General features: G+C 47.0%; 1 protein-coding gene across 1 annotated transcript in view; it reads right to left on the reverse strand.

Moving 5' to 3' along the window:
• Positions 1–23050, reverse strand: part of nhsl2 (NHS-like 2) — a 59879-nt gene that overhangs the window by 5902 nt on the left and 30927 nt on the right. Inside the window, exons 2-9 of the mRNA XM_062384389.1 lie at positions 21693–21932; positions 12944–13086; positions 10852–11101; positions 4051–4251; positions 2270–3383; positions 1027–2188; positions 628–937; positions 69–177 (exon numbers count right to left, since the gene is read on the reverse strand). Coding sequence (XP_062240373.1) covers positions 69–177; positions 628–937; positions 1027–2188; positions 2270–3383; positions 4051–4251; positions 10852–11101; positions 12944–13086; positions 21693–21932 — 3529 coding nt within the window. The remainder of the gene's footprint in view (positions 1–68; positions 178–627; positions 938–1026; positions 2189–2269; positions 3384–4050; positions 4252–10851; positions 11102–12943; positions 13087–21692; positions 21933–23050) is intronic.

Genomic DNA, 23050 nt, shown 5'->3' on the forward strand with positions numbered 1-23050 from the left:
GCTGTAATATCTTTGTCTATAAATACCGTAATGAAATATGTATTGGGTGAACGTGTGTGTGTGCCAACCTGTGTATGATAGTGAAAAGGTCTTCGGTGGTGTGTGATGTCGGCGTGGCCGGCAGGTCGTCATCCGTCTCCTCGGCGATGTGGAGCACAGTCTTCTCATCGGAGTCATCTGAACACGACGGAGAAATCATAATCAAATGTTTAATTGAAATGTATTTTCTATTTGTAGTTCATGAACTGTTTTTGTGTCTTGACAAATTGAAATGTGCAGATCTCAGCTGACCCTTGATTTGGTTCAGCTTTAAAGAGATTGAGTTTGATTCGCTTCAAGACCTGGAAACATCTTTTGTCAGAATCAGGAGCTGAACGATCAAACTCAGCAGGAAATAATCAAATGAAGCCACCGAGGAAGGTTATCATTAAACACATGCACACAGCGGGATAAGGAAGAGGTGAGGAGCTCCAAAGATGCGGTGCTTAAACGTGAAAATTATGATTTATGTTTCAGTGCAGATAAAGAAGTGCTCCAGGGGTTAGTTAAATGAACTCACTGTTGCTAGTCAAGTCATTTAGAGGCGATAGATAACTTCCTAGGGTAGACCATGGACGATAAACCTACCTGCCCCGATTCCAGTGGCGGCCATCTTCCCCTCGAGCTCAGTAAAAGAGGAATCCTGCGCAGTGGACTGAAGTGACGACTCTTTAGAACTCTCCTCGTCTGGTTCCAAGTGGTTCTCATCTAGCTCTGGCATATCTGGAACACAGGGAACGCTGGAAAGATAGTCTGGTGGGAGTGGTCCAACTGGAGACCGAAGGCCCACAGGGCTGTCGGCCTGCGGCGTCTGCCGATCGGCGCTGCCATTGGTGGAGGAGTGGACCGAGGTGGGGAGTAGCAGAACACTGGGCTTCTTGGGGACTGGAGGAGGAACCTGGGGAAGATATTTGAATGTTTTAACATCAGCTCTGTGCAGCAGTGATCTACATTGCTTGTCCCTGGACGACAAGGGATCATTCTCACCTTGGGTTTCTTTTTGTCTGACAGCTCTGACAGACAGGAGATGGTCAACCTCGAGGGGAGTGTCTTGCTCTTGTCCGGGAGCTCCTGGGCCTCCTGATTACTGCATGGAGAAGGGAGTGAACCTCCATCTTCAGGCCCAAGCCGGATCTCGTGGTCGGATTCAAATTCAGGCTCTAACGCCGGGTCCTCCAGGAGAGGCTGAGGATCCGGGAGTGGAGGGAGATCGAAAAGGGACTGGGAGTGGTGGAGGAAGGGATGATCATAACCAGTTTGTGCGTTGGAAGTGAAATTTGAATCTGGGAGACCAGAAGGACTTGATAAAGTTTGAGGAGGAGGTTTTTTGGGTTTGGGTCTTCTCATGACTTTGTAGATGTTGCCCAAGGGCACAGGCCGTTCCACGGGGGAGCCCGGTGGTGAGTCCAGGGCAAGAGGGGACGTAGAGGAGGGGGAAGGAGCCTTGATGAGGAGGTTTATAGGTCGCTTAGGCAAAGGGGGCTTGATGGCGACAGGTGGTTTGGGTTTTGGTAGAGTGGGCGGAGGACTGGGGAATTCACAGAAGTCTCGGCCGTGCTGCTCTTCTTCAATGGTGTCAGACGCACCATCAGGACAGTCCTCGAGGTCTCCGCGAGAGACAGAGCGAAGCCGAATAGTCTTCAGCTCGTTCTGGGTAACGACAGGCAAAGCGTGTGAGCTCGGACTGACCTTCCCTGGTTTCGCTGCTGTGGAGGTGTCAGAATGCCGTCTACTGGCCTTTTGCTTCGGCTTGATGGAACACAGCTCCAGATGTGCATTCCCTGGCATCTCAAAGGACAACCTGGATCTCGCAGACGGGTCCTTGGGTGAGGGAAGGGACGATTTCCTTTCTGGAATCTTCGGGCGCAACTTACACCCCAACGTCCCGAGTGTCCCCTGACCTGCCACATGGCTGAGTGGAACAGTTGGAGTGGGAGTCTCTGACTGGCTGGAGTAGCCACTTGATGGTGACATAAGTCCTGGGGGTTTGAAGGGTGAGGACGCCTTGACTTCAGTTTCCATGGAGAGCTGTGAGGGGGAGGTGCCTCTGGAGGTGGAGGGAGAGTCAAGAAGTGACTCAGAGCTGCTTCGGACTTTCATACATTCAATCACTGTGGTACCAGTCGCTGTGCTGGAGCCTGAGAGAGACCTGAAAGACAGAAGAGGGAATTTTTAACAAAGTATAAAGATGTATACTTGACCTAACATGAAGTGTAGTTTTATTCTCTACCTGTAGGGGTCATTCTTCCAGTCCCCCAGCTGCCAGTGATTGGGGAAGGTCAGTTCTGTCTCTCCCTCCCTCTCTGGTGGCTGAACTTCCAGGCTCGGGGGTCCATCGCTGCCTCCATGTCCCAGCTCCCTCTCACTTGGTCGAGAGGAGCAGGAGGAGCTGGGCAGGAGGAAATCAGCCTGGAAGTCTGGGAAGTGATCCCTCGGGATATGCAAGCTCTTTGGGCGTCCGTCCCGATAAAGGCCACCCTCATGGTGGATTCTTCCCTGGGCTTCTCCGAGGTTCTTCATTAAAGAGACACTCCTCACTGGAGGTGGTGGCTTGCGCTTGGATTTCTTGAGGGAGATGGAACGTGAGCGAAGGCGCAGGCGGCCATCAGCGCTGTAGTCCGACGCCGTGACGGATATCGTATCAGTCGTACTGGCACTGTCTTCGGAGCTGCCTCTCGGGTAGAGGAGAGCGTAGTTCTCGCTCAAACCGAGGAAGTGGTGGTGCTGTTGTTGGAGGTCTGATATTGCCAAAGCATTTCCATTCCCAGTGGACGTGACGTCCCCATCTGGCTGGCCCACACCACCCTCGGCAAAGCTGAAGGAACCAGATTCTGTGGGTGTGGAAAGGGAACGCTCCCGGAACTTGAAGGCTTTCTGTGCTGCTATGGATCGTGCCGACCTCTCCCTGCTTCTCCCCGCCTCCCCAACTGCCCCTCCCCCAACTCGTCTCCCCCCATCCGCTGCAGCTCCTTCCGTCTCGCTCCGCTTCCCCATTGACGGCGTTACCAGTGAAATCCCTGGCACGGTATTCCCTCCTCTCCCCGAAGAGTCCGTCACAGACGTGAAGGAGCTGGCGTGTGAGCTCATCGACTGTCCTGAGCTCACCAGCATCATGCCGTCCTGCAGCCCTCCACCGGCGTGGCCGATGACGCTGTGCTGTTTGGGCGGGACCGCCGGGCCTTTGCTCATGCTGTAGTTGTAAGGCTCGTTCCACGCCCCGGGAGAAAAGGTGGAGCCCTTTGGTCCGTTCCAGGAAGCCGAGGGTGTGTTTGAGCACAGGAGACCAGAGTGGTCCATAGTGCCTGGGTGAAGCTGGTTTGAGACACGATGCTCTACAGCTTTATCTGCAAAGGAGAGGGGAAGGTAGAGATTATTTAGAAAACAGCTTTTACGTCCAGACTCAAAAAGCCTTTTCAGAGAAGCCGGCCTTGCTGTAGCCTGACAACATAAAAGTCTGAGCTTATCTTATACAGTTTTAGATTCTGCTTCTTCTGCACATGAGGCCTTGTTCAGGTTCAACTGTTTGTGTGAACTATTCATACTTGTTACAGTGAATAAATCAATGAGCCACCTTTCACTGAGAGAAACAGGTAAATACAAGAGATGGAAGTGATTAGCACCTCATTCATCTGTGTGGAGCTTTTGTTGAAATAAAAACATGTGGGTGGAAAGTAGATGGAGAGAGTGAGTCCTTCAAATGTGGGATTAAACACAAACACATAGCAAAATGCAGGTGAAATAAATGGTTCATACATCTTCAAGTTTTGTGCCAACGCACAACGCCTCTGCACCGGTCATTTAAAACTTGATTAAAAATTTCAGGAATGTAAAAAAACGTTCCCTAGCATCATCTCAAACAGCAAACGTCCCTTCTGGTCCCTCTTGTCTGTCTCTGGCTGAAGGTGAAGCACAGTTCACGTGAGCTGTAACAAGATCTCCACCCGGGGAACACAAGAGGAAACTGGATTTAAAAAAACAACACTGGGGGAGGGTCGGAGCTTTCGAACACACCTGCAGGTAAGGTTGTGTCGAGGTCAGAGTGCGTCTTCCTTAGGGGGAGGCTCTGGTGGGGGGTGTCCGTGACAGGCTCCAGGGAGTGGGGCTGGTGGGGGAAGGGCTCCCCTGGAGATGGGGATGGGGACGGGGAGTGCTGGAGGAGGTCGACGCCGTGGAATTTCCCTCCTCCTCCTCCTCCTCCTCCTCCTCCCTCACCTGGGGGAGAGGAAGAACAACAAAAGGGAGGTCAGCAAGAGGAAGAGAAGACTCCTTCTACTTCACATGCAGGAAACTCAATGTGACTGGAATCCAGTTTCTGAGAAGGCAACAAAAAAGACCATCACTCTTTTGACCTGAAACCAGCAGCTTGATCCCAACCTGTGGCTGCAGGGGGCGCTGTTGCTCAGTAAAAAGTGACAGTTTTAGTAACTTTACAGAACTTTCCACATGAAGTTCAGTCAAAAGCTCAGTAAGGACAATGTTTTCACATTTTGCTTTAATTCTTACGTAGCTTAAATGCCCCCCTTCCTCCGCCTTCACCTCCAGACTCTTCTTCACTTTCACTTCCCCACTCTGTCATAGAGCCACAAATTCCTCCATTGTTAGTGTAACACTCAAATTATAGCCAGGGGGCGAAGTGAGAATGAACAAATTACGGCCGCTTGCTAATAAATGCTGCTATTAAAAAAAAGGGAAAGAAACTCCCAGGAGGGTTGAAATGAACTCCACTAAACTGCTGGTGCTAATTTCCACACAATGCACAATTCCACCCCATGAATAATAAAACGCTTTGAGGAGCCAGGTTGGTCCCTAACTGATGGTATGAGACCTCTCGTTTAAAGCACCTGGAGAGTTGGCTAATAGGAGCAATTTAAGGAACCACAGCCTTAATGGTTTCTGGGTTTCTCATCATGTTGGTTCCGATACTCAAGGTTTGTTTAAAGAAGACTTACGATGCTGGTTCAGTTTTACTTTCCTCTGTTATATATTGTTTGTTTGTAAAAGGTCTGGTGCTGGAAGTGGTTGCCCAATCCCAACAGGAGCTTTGAGACAGAGGCTGACAAGAAGAGCTGCAGCGACGGACATTAGAGCACGTAAACCTTCTCCAGTCAAATCTTAACGATTGACCTGAATATGAACAGAACACGTCTCCATTAAATCCACAGATCTCCCAGCGCTCGCTAACGAGAGTTCACCTCAGCTGAAGTGCCGGTGGGAAAAGCCTGAAGAGCTGTTGCTGTCACGATAAGCCTTCCTGTTTATGTTTTACATCTTCTGCCGTCATGTTTTAATCCAGAGTGACGTACAGCTGATGCTGGGGAGAAGCCCGCTGCTCTGCTGGACTTCCTGTCCTTCTGATGTCTCGTCTGGGCCGGCGATAATCCAATGAGTCATCGGAGGCAGCAGGTTCCCACTTGACTGCCTCAGTGACCTGCGGCTCAGCTTCTGTTTTGACGCCGTCAGCCATGTTTTACTGCCACAGTCCATAAAGATGCAGGCTACTGATAAACTTTATCTCACCCGAGTGATGTGATTGAGAAGTCTGTTTCCCTTTAGATAATAAATCTGACAGATGCAAAACACAAACTCCCCAAAAATCAATGAGTCAAAACGGAAAATGAATCAAATTGATCGACGAACAAACAGAAGAAGCTTTAAACAAAAGAAAAGAGTTTGTTGTAGAGACAGAGTCTGTTGTCAAACTCAATAACTGCTCGTTTTGTGGAGAACAAACCGATGCAGTGATTTGAAAATCAAACACAAACACAGACATCCACCATCTGTCCGTCTGTGTCTCTGTGTTTGTCTCCTCCTGTGAGCTCTTTGTCACGAATGTCTCCTCCTGTCCTGCGTCCATGTTGTCTCCTGTCGTGTCCCCTGTTGCTGTGGCTCGTATTAATAATACATCCACAACACAGACTCACAAATGTTGGAGCCGTCTGACCGAAGACACAGTGCAAACAGCTAATCGAGCCAAATGCTGCCATTTGGGGTTCTGTTTTCACGATGGGTCTCGAACAACGAGGCAGAATTTTAGCAACTAAATGTTTGTTAGTTTTGGGACGAAAAGAAATAATGTGTTGTTTCGCTGTTGTTGAATTTGGTCCAATTAAGCAGTGAAATGGTTTAAATGGTTGTTTCTCTTTGAGGCCTTTCTGCATCTCGGAGTCTCTTTGTCAATGTTCTGCATTTCCTTTGGGTCGATTATAGTTGTTTATCGTCTCCGTAGTTGTTATATGAAGTCGTCCTTTTGTTTTAATTTCACTTCACTTTGTTAGTTTTGTGACTCTGTGGGCAATTTGCATATTATTGCAACAGTTTTGATTGATTTTCAAAGAATATGCATTTTTAAGAAAGACCCTTAAAATACCGTTTTACTTTGCTCAGCTCAAGTTAATGAACAGGAACTTATCTGTAGAATTGTACATTATTGGTTATTATAACCAGCTATAACTGGACTAACTTCATGAACAGAGTCTGGATCAGAAATCAGATTTCCTGGCTCCATGATGATTAAACTCCAGGTTGAAGTGAGAACCCTGTGGAGATCTTCTCTGCTCCTCTCACTGAACACCTGCCTCTTCTCAGCTCCATCTCTCCAGCACAGAATCCACCTCAGTCAATCATCTGTGTGTTTAGCTCATTCACCGAGTGTCAGTCAATGGCCGTTCCCCACCGTGCATGAATAAATAAGAGTGTTTGGGCCGAGAACATCTGAAACCATCCGTCAGAAGACGAAGCTGTGACTCAGCTGTCGGAGCTAAATATAACTTCCTTCCTAAATACGACATTTTGACGCTCACTCTCTCGTGCAGCAAACACGTCCACGGGTCACGTTTACGTCCCGTCACTCCTCCAGATCGTTACCCTCCTCCTCGATCGGCCTCTCCTCCGATCGAGCCTCTGTCAGGATGCTGAGAGGCTTTGTGTTGCTCCCTGCCGCCATAAATAATTGACGCTATTTCATCTATCAGCAGCCTTCAGCCGGGAGACGATGATTCATTCATCATCAGGTCTTCAGCGCGGCCTCAGATTCACGGCCTCGCTGCCAGTGGGGAGTTTTTCAAGATGGCAGATGACGGGTTGGACTGGACCTCGTCCAAAAAACATGCAACAGGTTTAAAATCAGATTGTTTAATAGCCTGTTTGGCCGGTTTTCAGGATTAAATCCTAAAAACAAATGAACTCGAATGTATTTGTCAGATCTTTGAATTCAAAGATTACTCTCGTGGTCTCCTCTAGTGGTCTCCTGTCTTCCCTCCAATTTCCTCTTTTCTAATCTTTCTCATTACTCTCACCTGCTGTCACCTGCAGGGCCAATTCTCTTAAAGGGGAAAGCGCCCTTAAAGGGAAAGGGTCACTTTATAGTCACCAGACTTTTAAATATTTCTCCATTAAATCTTTAAATTGGGTTTTAACTGAATTTAAGTTAATTACATGTATGGATTTTAACCAATTTCACTTATTTATTAATTTAATGAACTATTTATCTATTTACACATTTACAATACATAGTTATATTTATTTATTCTATATTATTAATATTTAATGAGGGCAACATTAATGTGGACTATTTATTTATTTAGTATACATTTGAATGCATACTAATATATTTCAAGTTTATCTATATCAATACTTTTATAATATATTATGATTTATAGATATTAATATGTGTTACACAAACGTTGCATGAAGCCGAAGACGCCGGTGATTCGGTCCGAAGCTGCAGGAGCAGGTGAGTCAGAGCATCCTGAGCAGAGGATGTGTTTTCATGGTCAAACCGTCGAGCAGAGAAAGTCCTCGAGCTTCGTGAAAAACGAGCAGAGCATCTGAAACGAGCTCAGGCTGATGTGTCTGCTCTGACGCTCATTCATGAAAACTGCCGGAGCGTGAGGTGCAGCGACGGAGAGACAGACGAACGGAGAGAGAGAGAGAAGACAGAGCGTTCTCTCATTACCCTTCATTCATTATCCTCTCATCCTGCATCCCTCCATCATCTTAAAACTTCCATTTCTCTCTTCTTCCGTCTTGACTATCACATTTCTTCCTCTCTTTTCCGTGACTGCTGCTTCCCCCCCCCCCCCCTCCTCTCCTCTTCTTCTTCTCGTTTTTTTTTTTAGGAGGGAGAGAGAGAATTGGCGAGTTACCATGGCAACAGTAAGCTGGCTGCAAGCTACCTGTACGCTGGTTTACAGAGAGAGAGAGAGAGAGAGAGAAAGAGAGAGAAAGATGGAGAGAGAGAGAGAGGGAGATGAAGAGAGAGATGGAGAGAGAGAGGGAGAGAGAGATAGAGAGAGAGATGGAGAGAGAGGGAGAGAGAGATAGAGAGAGGGAGGAAGAGAGAGAGAGAGAGAAAGATGGAGAGAGAGATGGAGAGAGAGAGGGAGAGAGAGATAGAGAGAGGGAGAGAGAGAGATAGAGAGAGAGATGGAGAGAGAGGGAGAGAGAGATAGACAGAAAGAGGAAGAGAGAGAGAGAGAAAGATGGAGAGAGACAGAGAGAGAGAGAAAGAAAGAGAGAGAGAGAGAGAGAGAGAGAAAAGATGGAAAAGATGGAAATCAACCATGAATTGATCCAATAACAAATACTCTCACAGTGCGATATATATATTTCTTCTCTGCATCTCCATCGTCGTCCATAAAACTATTAATAAAAACATGAGAGTGTTAAACTGATCTGGTTCCTTCTTTACAAACAACCAGGGAGCAGCAGATTAAATTCACTTATTCTCACAAACAACAACAACCTGCTGCTGTAAACACCGTAAAACAACAAGTGTGTGTTCATCCTCAGACCCCACCAGAAGTAACCCCCCGATTGAAGGGGGCGCCAGGGGGTGGAGCCTGACAGAGAGCTACACCTGCACCCATTGGACGGTACCAGCAGTCAATCACACGGTGCCCACGCCCCCAATGCGTGACAATGAAGCTGCATCGTAGAGGAGGTCAAAACTCGAGGCTAGTTACTAACGTGCTGCATTATACAAAGAGAGGAGTTACCCCCTGCTGGTCATTTGAGAGATTACAGGTACCGGGTACTTCGGCAGTCCAACGTCCATTTTTTATATAGAGAGTCTGTGAATCCAACCAAGTGCATCACCACAGGCGTGCACCATCACAACGTGACCTTCTCCCCCCCGACGCAGCGGGCGAGGAGGGGGACTGAGGTGGAGGGAGGAGGAGGAGGACAGGCCGAGGAGGAGACGAGGGACAGAGGAGATATTTAACTATAAATGGATATGCAAGAGGGGAGAGGCAGCGAGTGACGAAGCAGTTGCTATGCCAAGAACCAGCAGGACCACACAAATACACACACACACACACACACACACACATGCACACATGCTATGACACACACACACACACACATATGCACCCAAATAAAACAGGGAGGACGCTTGGTGCAGACGAGAAGAAGCAGGAGTGTCAGAACGATGTTGCTGAGGATGACCACAGCATACTAACAGCTCTGACAGCGCACACAGCCCCACACACACAAACACACAAACACAACGCACACAAGCACACAAGCACACAAGCACACAAGCACACAAGCACACAAGCACACAAGCAAAGCTGACTGCCAGAGATGAGCAAGGACGATAGAGAGAATGTGATCATAAGAAGAAAATGTTCTTGACGTCACATCTTGTTTCTGTTTTCTCCCTCAAGCTCGTGTCAAATAGGGAACTGTGTGTGTCTGTGTGTTAGTGTGTGTGTGTGTGTGTGTGTATTCATTATTACCATAATACAAAAACATGGTGGAAGGAGGCGGAGATGTTTTTCTCTATCAGCGAGTGAAGCAGTTTAAAGTCCTGTAACCGTGATGTAACCTCCAAATTCACATTTATTTCACTTTTCCTTTTCAGTGTAATTTCCCACGACTCTCACTTTTCCCGCTGACTCTCAGGAGGACAACACGACTCGTCCCTGGAGGACAACACAGAATGTCACTGAGGGGGAATGTTTTCATCGTGTTGATTTGTTTTGCCCGGAGGCGATCGGCGTTTAGCTCAAAGTCCCCAGTGAGTTTAATTTACTACTGAATATTGAATATACGGTTAAGACAAAATGTTGTTTAAACCATATATTCAATGAACTGTTCAGGATTCGTTTTCTGGAGATAACACCGGGTGGTTCACTTCTGTCTTTTGGAATCTATGGGTTAATAATCTGTGAGTTATTTCTGTTTGCTTGTTTCTTTAGAACAAACATTTGTAAGAAAATGGTGAAAAATACCAATCATAAGCTTGTCTAACATCAAAAGCCAAAATATATCCAATGTCCATTAATATAAAACAAATGTGCAAAAACATATGTTTGGCAGAAATGAGTCACTTCTTGTTTTCATCAGTTAATCACCTAAACCCTTGAACACTGTTAAGAAATATGTCTGAAGAGAGAGTTCTAGCACACGAGCATCGAGCACTCTGATTGGATGATCAGCAGCACTTCACAGACTGGACGCCAGCTGCCTCTGTTTACATCAAAGCATTTAAACACAGCACCGATCACTGGCTCGGGATCAGTCCGGTGCCGGCGATGAAACATTCATGAATCCTCCGTGAGAGCCAAGTCCAAGAAACATGGAGGAAATATTATATTATCTATAATGAGTTGCTCCAGAGTTTTTCCACAGATTTAAACTTCATCAGATGATTGTTGAACAACTGGAATGGGTTTGAACTCAATGCATATTTCCTGTTTCTGCCCGACAGTAATATATCTCCATATATTATATCTCCATCATCTCAAAAAGGAGCTTTTGCATTAGCACCGTATGAATGTGGTCCTTACTGGTCTTGGTTTCTCATACCTGTGATGTCGTGTGGTATGAAGTGCGCCGGCGCCCGCCTCCCCAGGTGCCAGCGGGGTTTCTCCGCGGTGGGCGGTCCAGTGTTCACCGACGTGGCGGTGCTGCTGCTGCTGTTGTTACTACTCCAGCCCAGAGGGGGGCGGTCTGAGCTGCAGGGGGACGGGGTCGGGGAGGGAGACGGGTCGGTCGCTGACCTCAGTCCGAACACGGAGGAGGAGGTTTCATCGTCGTAAAGCTGTTTGGACGCCGGCTGGAAGAAGAAGAGGAGACAACGGTTGTGTTGGACTTCAGACTGCAGTGATGTCTGGAGAGAACATAAGGTTGTTAGTTTGGTTACACAATTACTTGTGTGTTGCTGATGGGTCCTTGAGCAAAGCAAATCCAAATATAGGCCTAATAGATCTTTTATTTTTCAGATTTAAACCTAATTTAATGAATACTTTCAGGGGCAAAGCAATTCAATACAAATACTTCAAGTTCTTGATTCTGTAAAATTAACATTACTCAATTTGCTTTTCTTTTAGATTCTAAAATCTAAACAGTTTAATAAAAAGTCTGAAGGAGTGAGACCTCTGAGGAGGCGAGACAGAGAAGGTCAAACAAAATAAGATGTTTTTGTCTTAGTCTACCAGGAAGAGGAAAGAATACAAAGGACAAGAAGAAAGAGAGACTAAGACAGGATGTCACATAGTCAGCTGCCTGGTACTAAATCTGAACTATCAACCAATGTTGCCAAATTGCCGTTAAGCAAGGCACTAAAACCTCTGCAATGCAAGGAGCCCTCCATTCTGTCCTCTCCGTGTCTGGAAAGGCGTCGAGTCAAATCTCCTGAGGATCTTACAAATTCTAACTGTAATTATCCCAAACAGAGAGAGAGAGGGAGAGGGAGAGCGGGGGAGAGAGAGAGAGAGGGAGAGAGGGAGAGAGAGGCACTAACTGAACAGGGGTGGCAAAGCGATGCTGTGTCGATATGCAGGAGATGTGCAGCCGTCCTGCAGTGAATTCACCGCGGGGGGGGGGGGGTCCAATGACACAGTTCAGAGAAACAAACTGAAAACCATTAGCGGCCGAGAGACAGAATGAAAACAAAGATGTGAAATGAGCATGTGTTCACATCCCGTCTGTACGAGGAACAAGTAGCACCGACTTCATCTGCTATTTTAGATTCTTCATAATCAAGTGTTAATTATATTTCTCAGTAATCCTGCTGGTGTTTACGGAAACCTGCCCGAGATCGTGAGGAGGACGATGAGTGACTGTGACAGCTTCGGGGGGGCGGGACCTGCCGCGCTGTGGTTGGTGGATCACTCAGCTCCGGTTTGGGATGATAACAAAAGCAATGAGGCGTTTTTTGTCACAACAGAAAAATAATAAAGCTGACAGAGTGTTAGTGACAGCTTAACACTCGTCTGGGGGAAGAAGAATCATGACTCAGCTTTGTGTCGGAGACTAAAGGATGAAACGTGAGAACGAGATGTTTCAACAAAGGTTCTCACGTTTTCCAAAATCCAGTTAGAAATAATTTTGTTTGAATCATGGACTGTGAATAAAGATGGACGACTTCCTGCCGCGATCCGTAAAATGACAGTTCCCCAATAAGTGAAACAAAAGCATCTTGGTCACCCCCCTGGTGGCTGGCTGCAGTATGGCTAGGAAATCCTGCCTCCTCCATGTTAGCAAATGGGACTTTTGTAACAGCTGATGAAGATACAGAAAGACCAGACGTCTCATTTCAGCTGACGAGTCCATTAAATGTTCTGATCTTCTTCTCGGCCGTAGTTTCAATATAAGCCCCACAGCCCCCCCCCCCCCCAGCTCTAAAGCCAAAGTGAAACAAAACCTGAAATCACTTTGACCTTGAAGGTTGATTTGGTTTTAAAGTGGAAGGTTGAAAACAAGAGGAAGAGGAAGCTGTGCAGAGGTGGAAATGATTGTGTGTATATGAAGAAGAAGAGTGGCTTAAAATAAGAAACCCAAATCTGTCTGTTTACCAGAGAGAAGACGTTTGGTGTGAGGGAGCCTCGTGATCAGATGTGACGTGCACATTTGAGTTAGTGCATGTGTGTGTGTGTGTGTGTGTGTGTGTGTTTACCAGGAAGATGAAGTCGGGTCTCTTGTTGTGGAGGGAGACGGGCGAGCGGCTGAGCGAGGTGGACGTGTCGTCGGAGCTCTGCGAGGACGGATGCCGGAACGTCTGACCGGTCAGCTTGGTGTCGTACAACTGCTCCTCAAAGTCTGCATGAACACACACACACACACACACACACAACCATGTCCAAAACATACATCATGTGCACACACACACACACACACACACACACAGCCAGAGGAAAAAGAAAAACAGAATGAGACTTTGGTTAGTGTCAAGTTTCTGCAGCACAGAATTCGACAGTGCACGCAAATGCTCACATGCACAAAGGATTTAAGTGTCCTTACACACACACACACACACTAACACACACACACGCACAAGAACACACAACTCCAACTCACACATCATATCTTAGCTGTGTAATGGAGATCTAGTCCGACTGCTGCTTCTCATCAGGCAGCAGTCCCCCCCCCCCCCCCCGGTGACTCCTGGTGCTCCTGCTCTGCCGCCTCAGAGGAGTCTGTAAGTTTGGTTCTAATCCTCCACTGAGCTCTGGCCTTTTTCTCCTCTTTCATTCATTCCTTTCCTTCAACTCTTCCTCCGTCGTTCCCCCCTCGTTCTCTCCTCATCCTGAAGTTCTCCTCTCACTCCTCCTCCTGATATCTGCATTTTTCTCCCTCTCTGGAAGCTTAGACGACTCCCCCTTAGGCCATTGTAAACAGATTCCTAACCCCCACCTCCTCTTCATTCTCCGGCTGCACGCACACACGCACACACACACACACACACAAACACACACACACACACACACACTCACAAACCACACTCCCTCCACTCCCCCTCAGCCAATCCTTTACCCCAAAACCGACTCCCTACCCACTCCCCACTCATCCCTAAAGCCCTCTACACACATGACCACATCAACACACACACACACACACACACACACACACACACACACACACACACACAAATCCCTTCGTGGAGCAGCAGCATCAGTGAGGTATAAAGTTTTGGTTGAACTTGCTCTCCAGGATAATATGAATTCTTTCTTGGAAGAGCCCGGCTGCCTAGCGACACAAGGGGGTGTTAACCACAACAGCCCCACCCCCCAAGGAGGGGTTAAGGGTTACCTCTAACATATATATAGATCTATGTATCCATAGATCTAGATATAATGGAAATATGGTCATAAACACAGAGGCTACATTTGGGATTTTAGCACAAATCAATAAACAGATACAAAATCCTTATTCTGAAAAGTTCAACAGGAGAAATGGGTCAAACAGGAAAGAGCTGCGATAAACTGTTTTGTATAACTACGAAATAAAGTAATAAAATAAAGCTTGTGGCCACAAAGACTAACAATCTTGTTTTGAGCAAAATTAATCTGCTCCTGTTGGATTGTGGAAGAAAAACTGTCTTAAGAAAGTGAGTTCTTCATTTCTCGTCCGTCTGTTTGGTTCAGATCCTGAATTCATTTCATTTTAATGACAGCTGGCATTTGTGAAGTCTTAATATGGTCGAAAACCGGAATTTACAAGGTGGTAGCATCTGCTCCTCGGCTCAGAGCAGCCGGGCGAGGCTGCAGCAGCCTTCAAACCCGGTAAACACATTCAGACCGGCCGGAGGTTCACGGGCAGTTTGGCAGGTGTCAGATGGAACTGAATGCAGCAAACGTGGGAGTGTTTTTCAATGCTGGATATAAAATCATGAAGAGAAATTAATATACAGCAGAAAAACACCACAAAATACCCCCAGAAAGATAATGATGTGTTTTTATAAGAGGCTCTGCAGTCCAGACGCCCACCCACTGAGTTTGTGCAGGTTTTAATGACGTTTCAGATCATTGCAGTTGACGTCCTCCCTCAGACATGAAGGGAAAACGCATGAAGGAGGAAAACATCCACAGGATCTCACTCGTTCTAAAGGCAGCTCACAATCCCGACATCCTCAAGTTAGACAGGGGTTTGTAAACCCAAGGATAAATACTGCAGCAGAGGGTTAGGAACAAATCCCTCTGCCTCCAGGATCCACAACCTTTAAGAGTTTAAGATCATAGGTGCGGGAAAATCTGCAAAGTTTCAAAATAAAGATTCACCTTTTCAAACTCAAGTTCTATATCTTATTTTTCTCTTATTTGAAACAGAACTTGTCAGTTTTCAAATAACGTTTGTGTATAAATAGTAATAATGACAAGAACTCTGTTTATTCATAGAATTTGTCAATTCCTTGTTAAACTATTCTGTGTTTAATCACTTTAATGTGTCTTTAATACGACTCGTCCCCGACTGTTTGTATTCATCGCCTCAAACTGCTCACCAGGTGCTCGTGATAGAGAACTGTCTATTTCGCAGAGTTAAAAATAAGTGATTAAAAAACAGCTTGACTGCAGCGCGGTGAAAAAACAGCCGGATCAGCCGGATGGTAAACAGAGAGCAGGAGCCAAACCTGGTCTCATCCAGGCTGCAGCGTCCTGGAGAAGTGAGGCGTCAGCAGAGAGTGAGAAGACGACACGGGGGGGGGGGGTTAAGAGACTGATGGAGGAGGAGGAGGAGGAGAGTGAGAGGAGGAGAGGAGGAGAGGTGATGAGTGTGATGCAGAGGAAGAAAAGGACGAGAGGAGAAGATGCAGGAAACTTTTCAAACAAGGAAACAAGGAGATGAAAAGAAGGGATAGAAGGTAAAAACTGCACAAGATGAGAAGAAGAGAAAGGTCAGAAAAGGAGGTGAAGACGAGACTGACGGAGACAAAGTGAGAGGAAGAGGTGGACGAGGGGAACTCGGAGAACAACCAGTCTGCAGAAAGAGAACTGATGGAGGAGATACTGGCAGAGTCTGGACTGAGAGGACTGGGAGATAAAAATAGGAGCCAACATGTTTCTGATTAATCTCACGTCCAAATCGTTTTAACTGGATCCTGCAGCAGAACATAACGGAGCTGGTCGCCTCAAAGAAAAGTGTCCTACTGTAGAAGTTCAATAAAAGCTTCAAAGATCAGAAATGAGACTTTTATCAGGAAGAAAAAAAAACTGTAGTGTCTTTCCTCCTGCAGCATCTTCTGCTCAGTGGATCAGTAGTTTGTAAAAATGGCTTTTTTGGCCTGACTCTGAAGCGAAGAAAACTCTGTGTTGTCTCTGCATTAGCTTAGCTTAGCATAATGACTAGAAACAGGGGGGAAATGCTAGCCTGGCTCTCCGAGTTTCCCCCAGCAAAACAAAGCCACTTGTAATTAGGTTGTAGATACAAGTTATGTGATATGATATTTTAAAATAAGACAAACTGCAACAGAGTAAAACACCACCAAAAATTATTAAAATATAAAATGCTGTTTAAACTTTAACTACAAGTTGCTGACTGACAGTACTTTACTTTAGTACATTTCTGCGTGCAGGACGTGTAGTGAAGTATTTCTACAGTGTACAACTCCAAGTTCTACTCACATAAAAGGTTCTGGGACACTTCCCTCCGGGGGCAGCGACACCTCAGAGGCAATTCAAAAACACTTAAAGTTAAAAGTGTGGAAGCAGCCGGTGTGGTCTGAGCACTGACCCGACAGAGCGTCTGACAGAGCAGCAGCAGCGACTCTACAGCCGAGCGAGAGGTAAACAGATCCACGCTTCAGATAAGAGCTCCACTGACTGCAGGGGACTGTGCTGGGGGGGGAGGGATGCTATTCAGTGGTGTAAAGGTATGCCGATCACTCCCACTAATGCACGCACACAGACACACACACACAAATGGACACACACACTCAGAGCAGTGGAGGATACTCCCCCTTTTCTCTGTCCAGACAAGCAGGCCAAGCACTCATGCATCACTAACCTGTGTATTGTGTGCGCTTATTTGTGTGTGTGAGTGTTAGTGTGTGGGTGTGAGTGTGTGTGTGTGTGTGTGTGTCACTCATTCAGGTGTTTGTGTGCATATGCTTTGTTGATATAAGTGCACGTTCCTCTATCGCCGTCTAAAATCTGCTCACATGCCAACTTTTCCTGAAACCAGCCAACTTCTACCAACATGTGTGTGTGTGTGTGTGTGGTTGTCTATGTGCACAAATCAGCAGCTTTGTCTGTGTGTTTGTGTGTGTTTGTGTGTGTACAGTGCATCCATTCAGAGCGTTAACCCAACCATCCTTGACAATATGTGCCCCGGTTGTGTCAAATTTGGGTCACCCTTTCTTCCCCCCCCCCTACCAGGAACAGGACAAGGGGCTCGGGGGTGCAGAAATGAACAATACCAGTGTTTGTTTGTGTGTGTCTGCTCACGACGTGCACGCCCCCATTTGGACGTGCATGTGTGTGTTTTGCATGCACCAGTATTCATGTCATGTCTCCGTCCTTGGGATTTCACATGCACGGCTGATCGATCCATTACAGGGCTGCTGTTTGTCGGTCGTGACCTAGAAGGGCCGACTCAGCGGTTTGCGGCCTGGTTTCATGTCGATCATGAGAAACCACAAGACGCCTTCTCATCTGATTATCAGACAATTTGTGTACGGACACTAATCTGAGCTGTAATTCCTGTCAGCAACACAAGGGATATTTGACGATGAGGTTTCCTGAGAAGAGGAGAATCCTTTTTGTTGTGTGTTTTTTGGTTCATTTGGGACTTTAAGTGTTTTGAGCTCAAACACAAAGGCCACTGAATCATTTCATTTCAACTTGTATTTGAGAAACTTCAGAGAAAAGACGCCGCTCCACCGAGAAGCTCCACAGAGCGAGAACTTTAAAAACATAAACACACTGTTCTTGAGGAGACAGAAGTAAAAACAAAAGACAACAAGAATATAAAAGGTCAGAAAACAACTGCTTCTATTAAATCAAGGAAACCATTTGCACAAAATACTTGTAAGAGGCAACTACAGTATATTTCCTTTAGAGTCACTCAGAAAAACGTAACCAGTGAAAGTTCAGAGTGAAAGTCTTTAACCAGTTTAACCAGTTCAGTCTGAAGCTGCAGGAAAAGGTTCAATATCTCAAAATAACGTCAATTAATAGACAGAGATGAATTCCTTAGAGGTGAATGGAGTGAGCTAACGTTACATTTTATGCTCAGGTTAGCATGGACGGGGGGGGGGGGGGGGGGGGGGGGGGGGGGCATTGACCCACACCTTCCCTGTCTCAATTAAAGGGAGACGGTGACATTTTAAAGTTTGGCCGGTTTTATTGAGCAGCACCCGGCAGTGTCCGTGGTGAGGAGAGAGGCAGAAACACGAGAGGAGGTAATAGATTACTTTAATACCACTGTAAAGGACCAGGTGAAGACATCTATTCAAAATATAGTTCAGTCTGAAGAAACTTTCTAAAGTTTCTGTGCTGAGGCAGAAACTACGATGATAAGAACTCACGTCACGACCGTCTGTCCTCAGGCTGATTTCATTATTCCATTTATGGCCAAAAGTATATGTATTACTTTATAACCACAAAGGAACATTTTCCTTCTGTCTCATTCAATCACAGACTCTCTCACTCTCCTGGCGTCTCCTGATCAGATGACCGCTAATCCAATCAGACGTTGCCTCGATCTAAATCAGCCAATCATGTCGTTACAGGCAAACTTTAAACGACTTTACAACAACCCTCCTCCTCCTCCTCCTCCTCCTCCTCCCTGATCTCCTCCCACCTCCAGGGTCCACTCCTTTAATTCAGATCCGCAATATTCTCCAGATCCGGTCGGACACCACCACCAGTTTCTGTCTTATTAAATCAAAGAATTTAAAGCGAGAGGTCGCAGATCAAATCTTCTGCTGCCAAATCAAACACAAATCCAAAATAAAAGTGTCTTATCAGGAGGAGGCTGCCAGGGGAGCTCCACGTTAATGGGACGTTTAATCAGCGTTGTGTTTAAGGGAGAGGAAAACTCTCCACACTAATGGACGGTGCTTGAAACGATGCTGCACTGAGTTGTGAGTGGCTTTGTGTCTGTATGAAAACTTCCTCTGCATGATTCAGATAATACAAAGTGTAGTAAACGTGAGTGGATCTGAACAAAGTGCAGGTGTGAAGAGGAGGAGGAGGAGGCAGAGGGAGAATATCTGAGCGTTGTCAATGGGATTAACACAACCAGTCTGACTGTGTAACACCACATAACACAAACTACACTTCAACACAAAGGTAACACCAGTCATGTGAAGGAAAAATGTGAACTAATCAAAGCTAATTTTTACATTCACATGACAGCTCCCCAAATGTGATCGCCCCCTGGTGGCTGGCTGCAGTAGATCATTAAACCCTGCCTGCTCCATGTTAACAGAAGAGACATTGATGATTTCTGAGCACTGCCATTAGACTTGTTGAATATTACAGTGTCAAACCCAGAGGGGGGGGGGGGGGCGGATCTACAAAGAGTCGCTCGCTAAATTAAAATGGAATCTTTCTACATCACAAGAAATCCAATCTGTGGGGGGGGGGGGGGGGGGGGGCACAAAAGATTCCCATCACATGAAATCCCAGCATGCTAATCATCTCAATGGAGGGGTTGTAACAATGGCCGGATTTTCACTGTTGCCCACTTAGCAGCCACAGTGAAACAAATCAGTGGAATAAATCCGGCTGCCGCAGGGAGAGTGAGAGAGGAGGCGAGGAGGCAAGGAGGCGAGGAGGCGAGGAGGCGAGGAGGCGAGGAGGCGAGGAGCCGAGGAGCCGAGGAGCCGAGGAGCCGAGGAGCCGAGGAGCCGAGGAGCCGACTCACCCCAGAGGACAGCAGCCAGATTCATGAATATGGAGGGAAGTGTGATGAGGAGCAGGAAAGAAGAGGATGAATATTTAACTGCGCTGAGGCCAGTGGGAGGTGGTGCTGGTGGTGGTGGTGGTGCTGGTGGTGCTGGTGGTGGTGGTGGTGGTGGTGGTGGTGGTGAGGATGGACAGAGAGAGGCAGCGCAGCTTCTCTGTTATATAACACACACCCAGACAGATGGACCCACACAACACAGACCGACTCTGCTACGCAAACTGAAAACATACTGTTCAGTGAGAGGGAGGCTCAACAGCAACACACTCACACTCAGACACACACACACACAATATAAAGACACCAGAGTGGAGAAAGGATGGGAAGAGACAGAGAGATGTGGGAGCTGCACAGTACAATCTACTACACGTAGCTCTACGTTAAACAAGTGATGCTGATTAAATGAATTAAAGGATTTAAAGAATAAAGCTGAAGGATTTGAGGATGTTTTAGATTTTTCTTTTAGAAAACAAATCCCAGAAAACCAGTTATTAAACGATCCTGCTGCAAACTATGACACGTAGGGCAGGACAACATAAAATCAATATTGTTATTCACTTTATAGACGACTTTCAAGGCAATTAATTGAGTAGGTTTCATAATAATTAAAGATGAAAAACATGACTCTTCTTCATTAGTGATCCAAATCTTTTCCTTTGCCCCCTGGTGGCTGGCTGCATTACACGTCATAAACCCCGCCTCCTCCTGAAGTTAGCGAATGGTACATGGACCAAACCCCAAAAATGAAAAGTGCACATTAGATTGTCATTATTGTCGCTATCAACACAACTGTATTCATCCACAGCTGAAAATAGTCCCCAACAATTAATCTGCTCCTGGTTGAGAAATGTTATTACGTAATAAAAACATATTTTAGTGAAACCTTTTTCCTAAAGGTTTAAATCTTCACTACCAACAGATAGGTGGGGGGGGGGGGGGGGGCTGATGGTCAAAGACAGCGAGAGACGTGGATCTACGGAGAAACGTCCAAACACCAGGTTGGATTTGATCATTTTAAAACAACATTAAAAGCCTTATTGGTTCATTCTGAAGATAGCACACGTGTCCGAAGTCGATATAACGTAAACACGGGAACCAGGAGACGATCACACGTTAGTTTGTTCGTCTGCTTTGGCCTCAGGTGTTTGTTAAAGGTCGTCACGCTGTCGTTCAGACGCCTCCCTCGCTCATTCAGCGAAAAACCCTCTGATGGGTCTAATGGAAAGGGCGAGCAAAGGGTAAGACAGCATGAGTCACACAGGGAGAGGGAGAGAGAGAGAGAGAGAGAGAGAGAGAGAGAGACAGGGGAGAGAGAGAGAGACAGGGGGAGAGAGAGAGAGAGATTGAAACCCTTGAGTGCTAATTTGCACACACACACACACACACACACACACACAGGCTGAATACTACAGAGAGAGCTGCATCTTCTGTCAACAAGAGATTAATATTAAAATGAGAGTGATAACGTTCCACCTTAAAACAACCACTGAGTGTAAACACACACAAACACACACACACACACAAACACACACACACACACACACACACACACACACACTCACACTCACACGATCCCATATATCAACACTGTTCCATAAAAAGCATCTTAAAAAACAACGCTGCAGGTGAATCCAACACACACAGTCAGCAGCGTGCCTTGGAGCAAACAAACACACAAACACACACACACTAACACACACCCTACAGTAGAATATCAACACAAGATAGCGATGGGAATCTAACACACACCCATACATACACACCCTCTCACACAGCATATCTGCAACATAACACACACACCACACACACACACACACACAGCATATCTGCATCACACACCCATATGAGCGCAGTCCACACACATGTAAACATTTTCCCACCCCTCTCCACAGAGAGACACACACACACACACACACACACACACACACACACACACACACACAAACACACACCCACTCCATCCAGCCATCCACCCCTGTGATCCCCGCTCTCCTCCTCTCCTCCTCTCCATCCATCCTTACCTTGCAGCAGGCTCTGGAGGTTGAGCTGAGCCTCCTGGTGCAGCTCCTCCACACAGTCCGGCCTGCTCCACGAGCCGAACACGTTCACGCTCTGTTGCCATGGAGACTTGAAGTGGGCCGCTCCACCGCCGCCACCGCCGCCGCCGCCGCCGCCATCACCACCACCGCCATGATGGCTGCTGCTGCTGCTGCTGCTGCTGCCGCCGCGCCTGCCGCCCTCCGCCTCGAGACCGCTAGTGGCTGGTGGAGGAGGGAGGGAGGGAGGGAGAGCGGAGAGGAGAGAGGTGAGGAGGGAGGAGGGAGAAGCGATGAGGAAAAAAGTGATGGATGGAGGGAGAGAGAGGGAGGGAGAGCGAGAGTGAGAGGGAGGAGAGGGAGTGGAATGAGGAGGGAGATACGATTATTGAGAGAGGAGGCAGAAACGGGAAAAGAGAGAGGGAAAGAGGGAGGGAAAGAAACAGATCGAGGATGATGGAGGAGAGAAGGGAGATGAGAGGGGAGAGGAGAGGTGAAGAGGAGGATAGGGAAGGAAAAGAGAGTAAGAGGGATGGAAGGGAGGAGAGAGAAAAAAATCACACGTAAATAAAATTGTATGAATTTGCATAACTAATACCCGGAGACGTAGATTACATAACGCAGTGTGTTGTCAGGGAGAACAAGGACCGAGGAAGGAAGGAGGGAGGGAGGGAGGGATAGAGAGGGGAGAAAAAAATGAAAAGGGGATTAGGGAGAAATCAAGGGAGGGACGAGAAAAGGAGGGAGAAAAGGTAGAGAAGAGATCTGGACGGGGAACAGAGAGAGAGCTTAATTGGGTGTGGGGGGGGGTGTGGGGATGAGAGGGGAGGAAGGAGGGATTAGGGCTGGGAGGTGCGAGGGGAGACAAAGAGGGAAGGTGGTGTTTAGAGAGAGGAAGAGGAGCAGAGGAGCAGAGGAGGACGGAAAGAGGGATAACATTCACAGGGAGGAGAACGGAGGCAGAGGGAAGGACCCCCCCCCCCACCCCCCCCACCCGTCTAACAAGTTTTGTCAGAGTTTCAGTTGTGTATTCTTGCTGAAAAACAAACACACAAACTAACGGACGGGGGGGAGAAACCTCAATATACAGGAAAACCACTTCTCAATCCCTATGAGACTAAAACCAACCTTACATAAAGACCCCCCCCCCCCCCCGACCTCCAGATGTCATTAGAACTTCTAAACCTTTAAAGTCTTACAGTCTGTCAGTCTTAGTCTGACATTTAAAAACGCTCCTCGACCAAAGGACATGAACTCAGGATGATCTGCCCTGAGGTGGAGACACAGTGTCCTGCCACAGAAATGTCAAATCCCCGTCACAGAGAATTCCGCCTGTGCCCACG

Source organism: Platichthys flesus, chromosome 24 (assembly GCF_949316205.1).
Source record: "Platichthys flesus chromosome 24, fPlaFle2.1, whole genome shotgun sequence".
Classification (NCBI taxonomy): Eukaryota; Metazoa; Chordata; class Actinopteri; order Pleuronectiformes; family Pleuronectidae; genus Platichthys; species Platichthys flesus.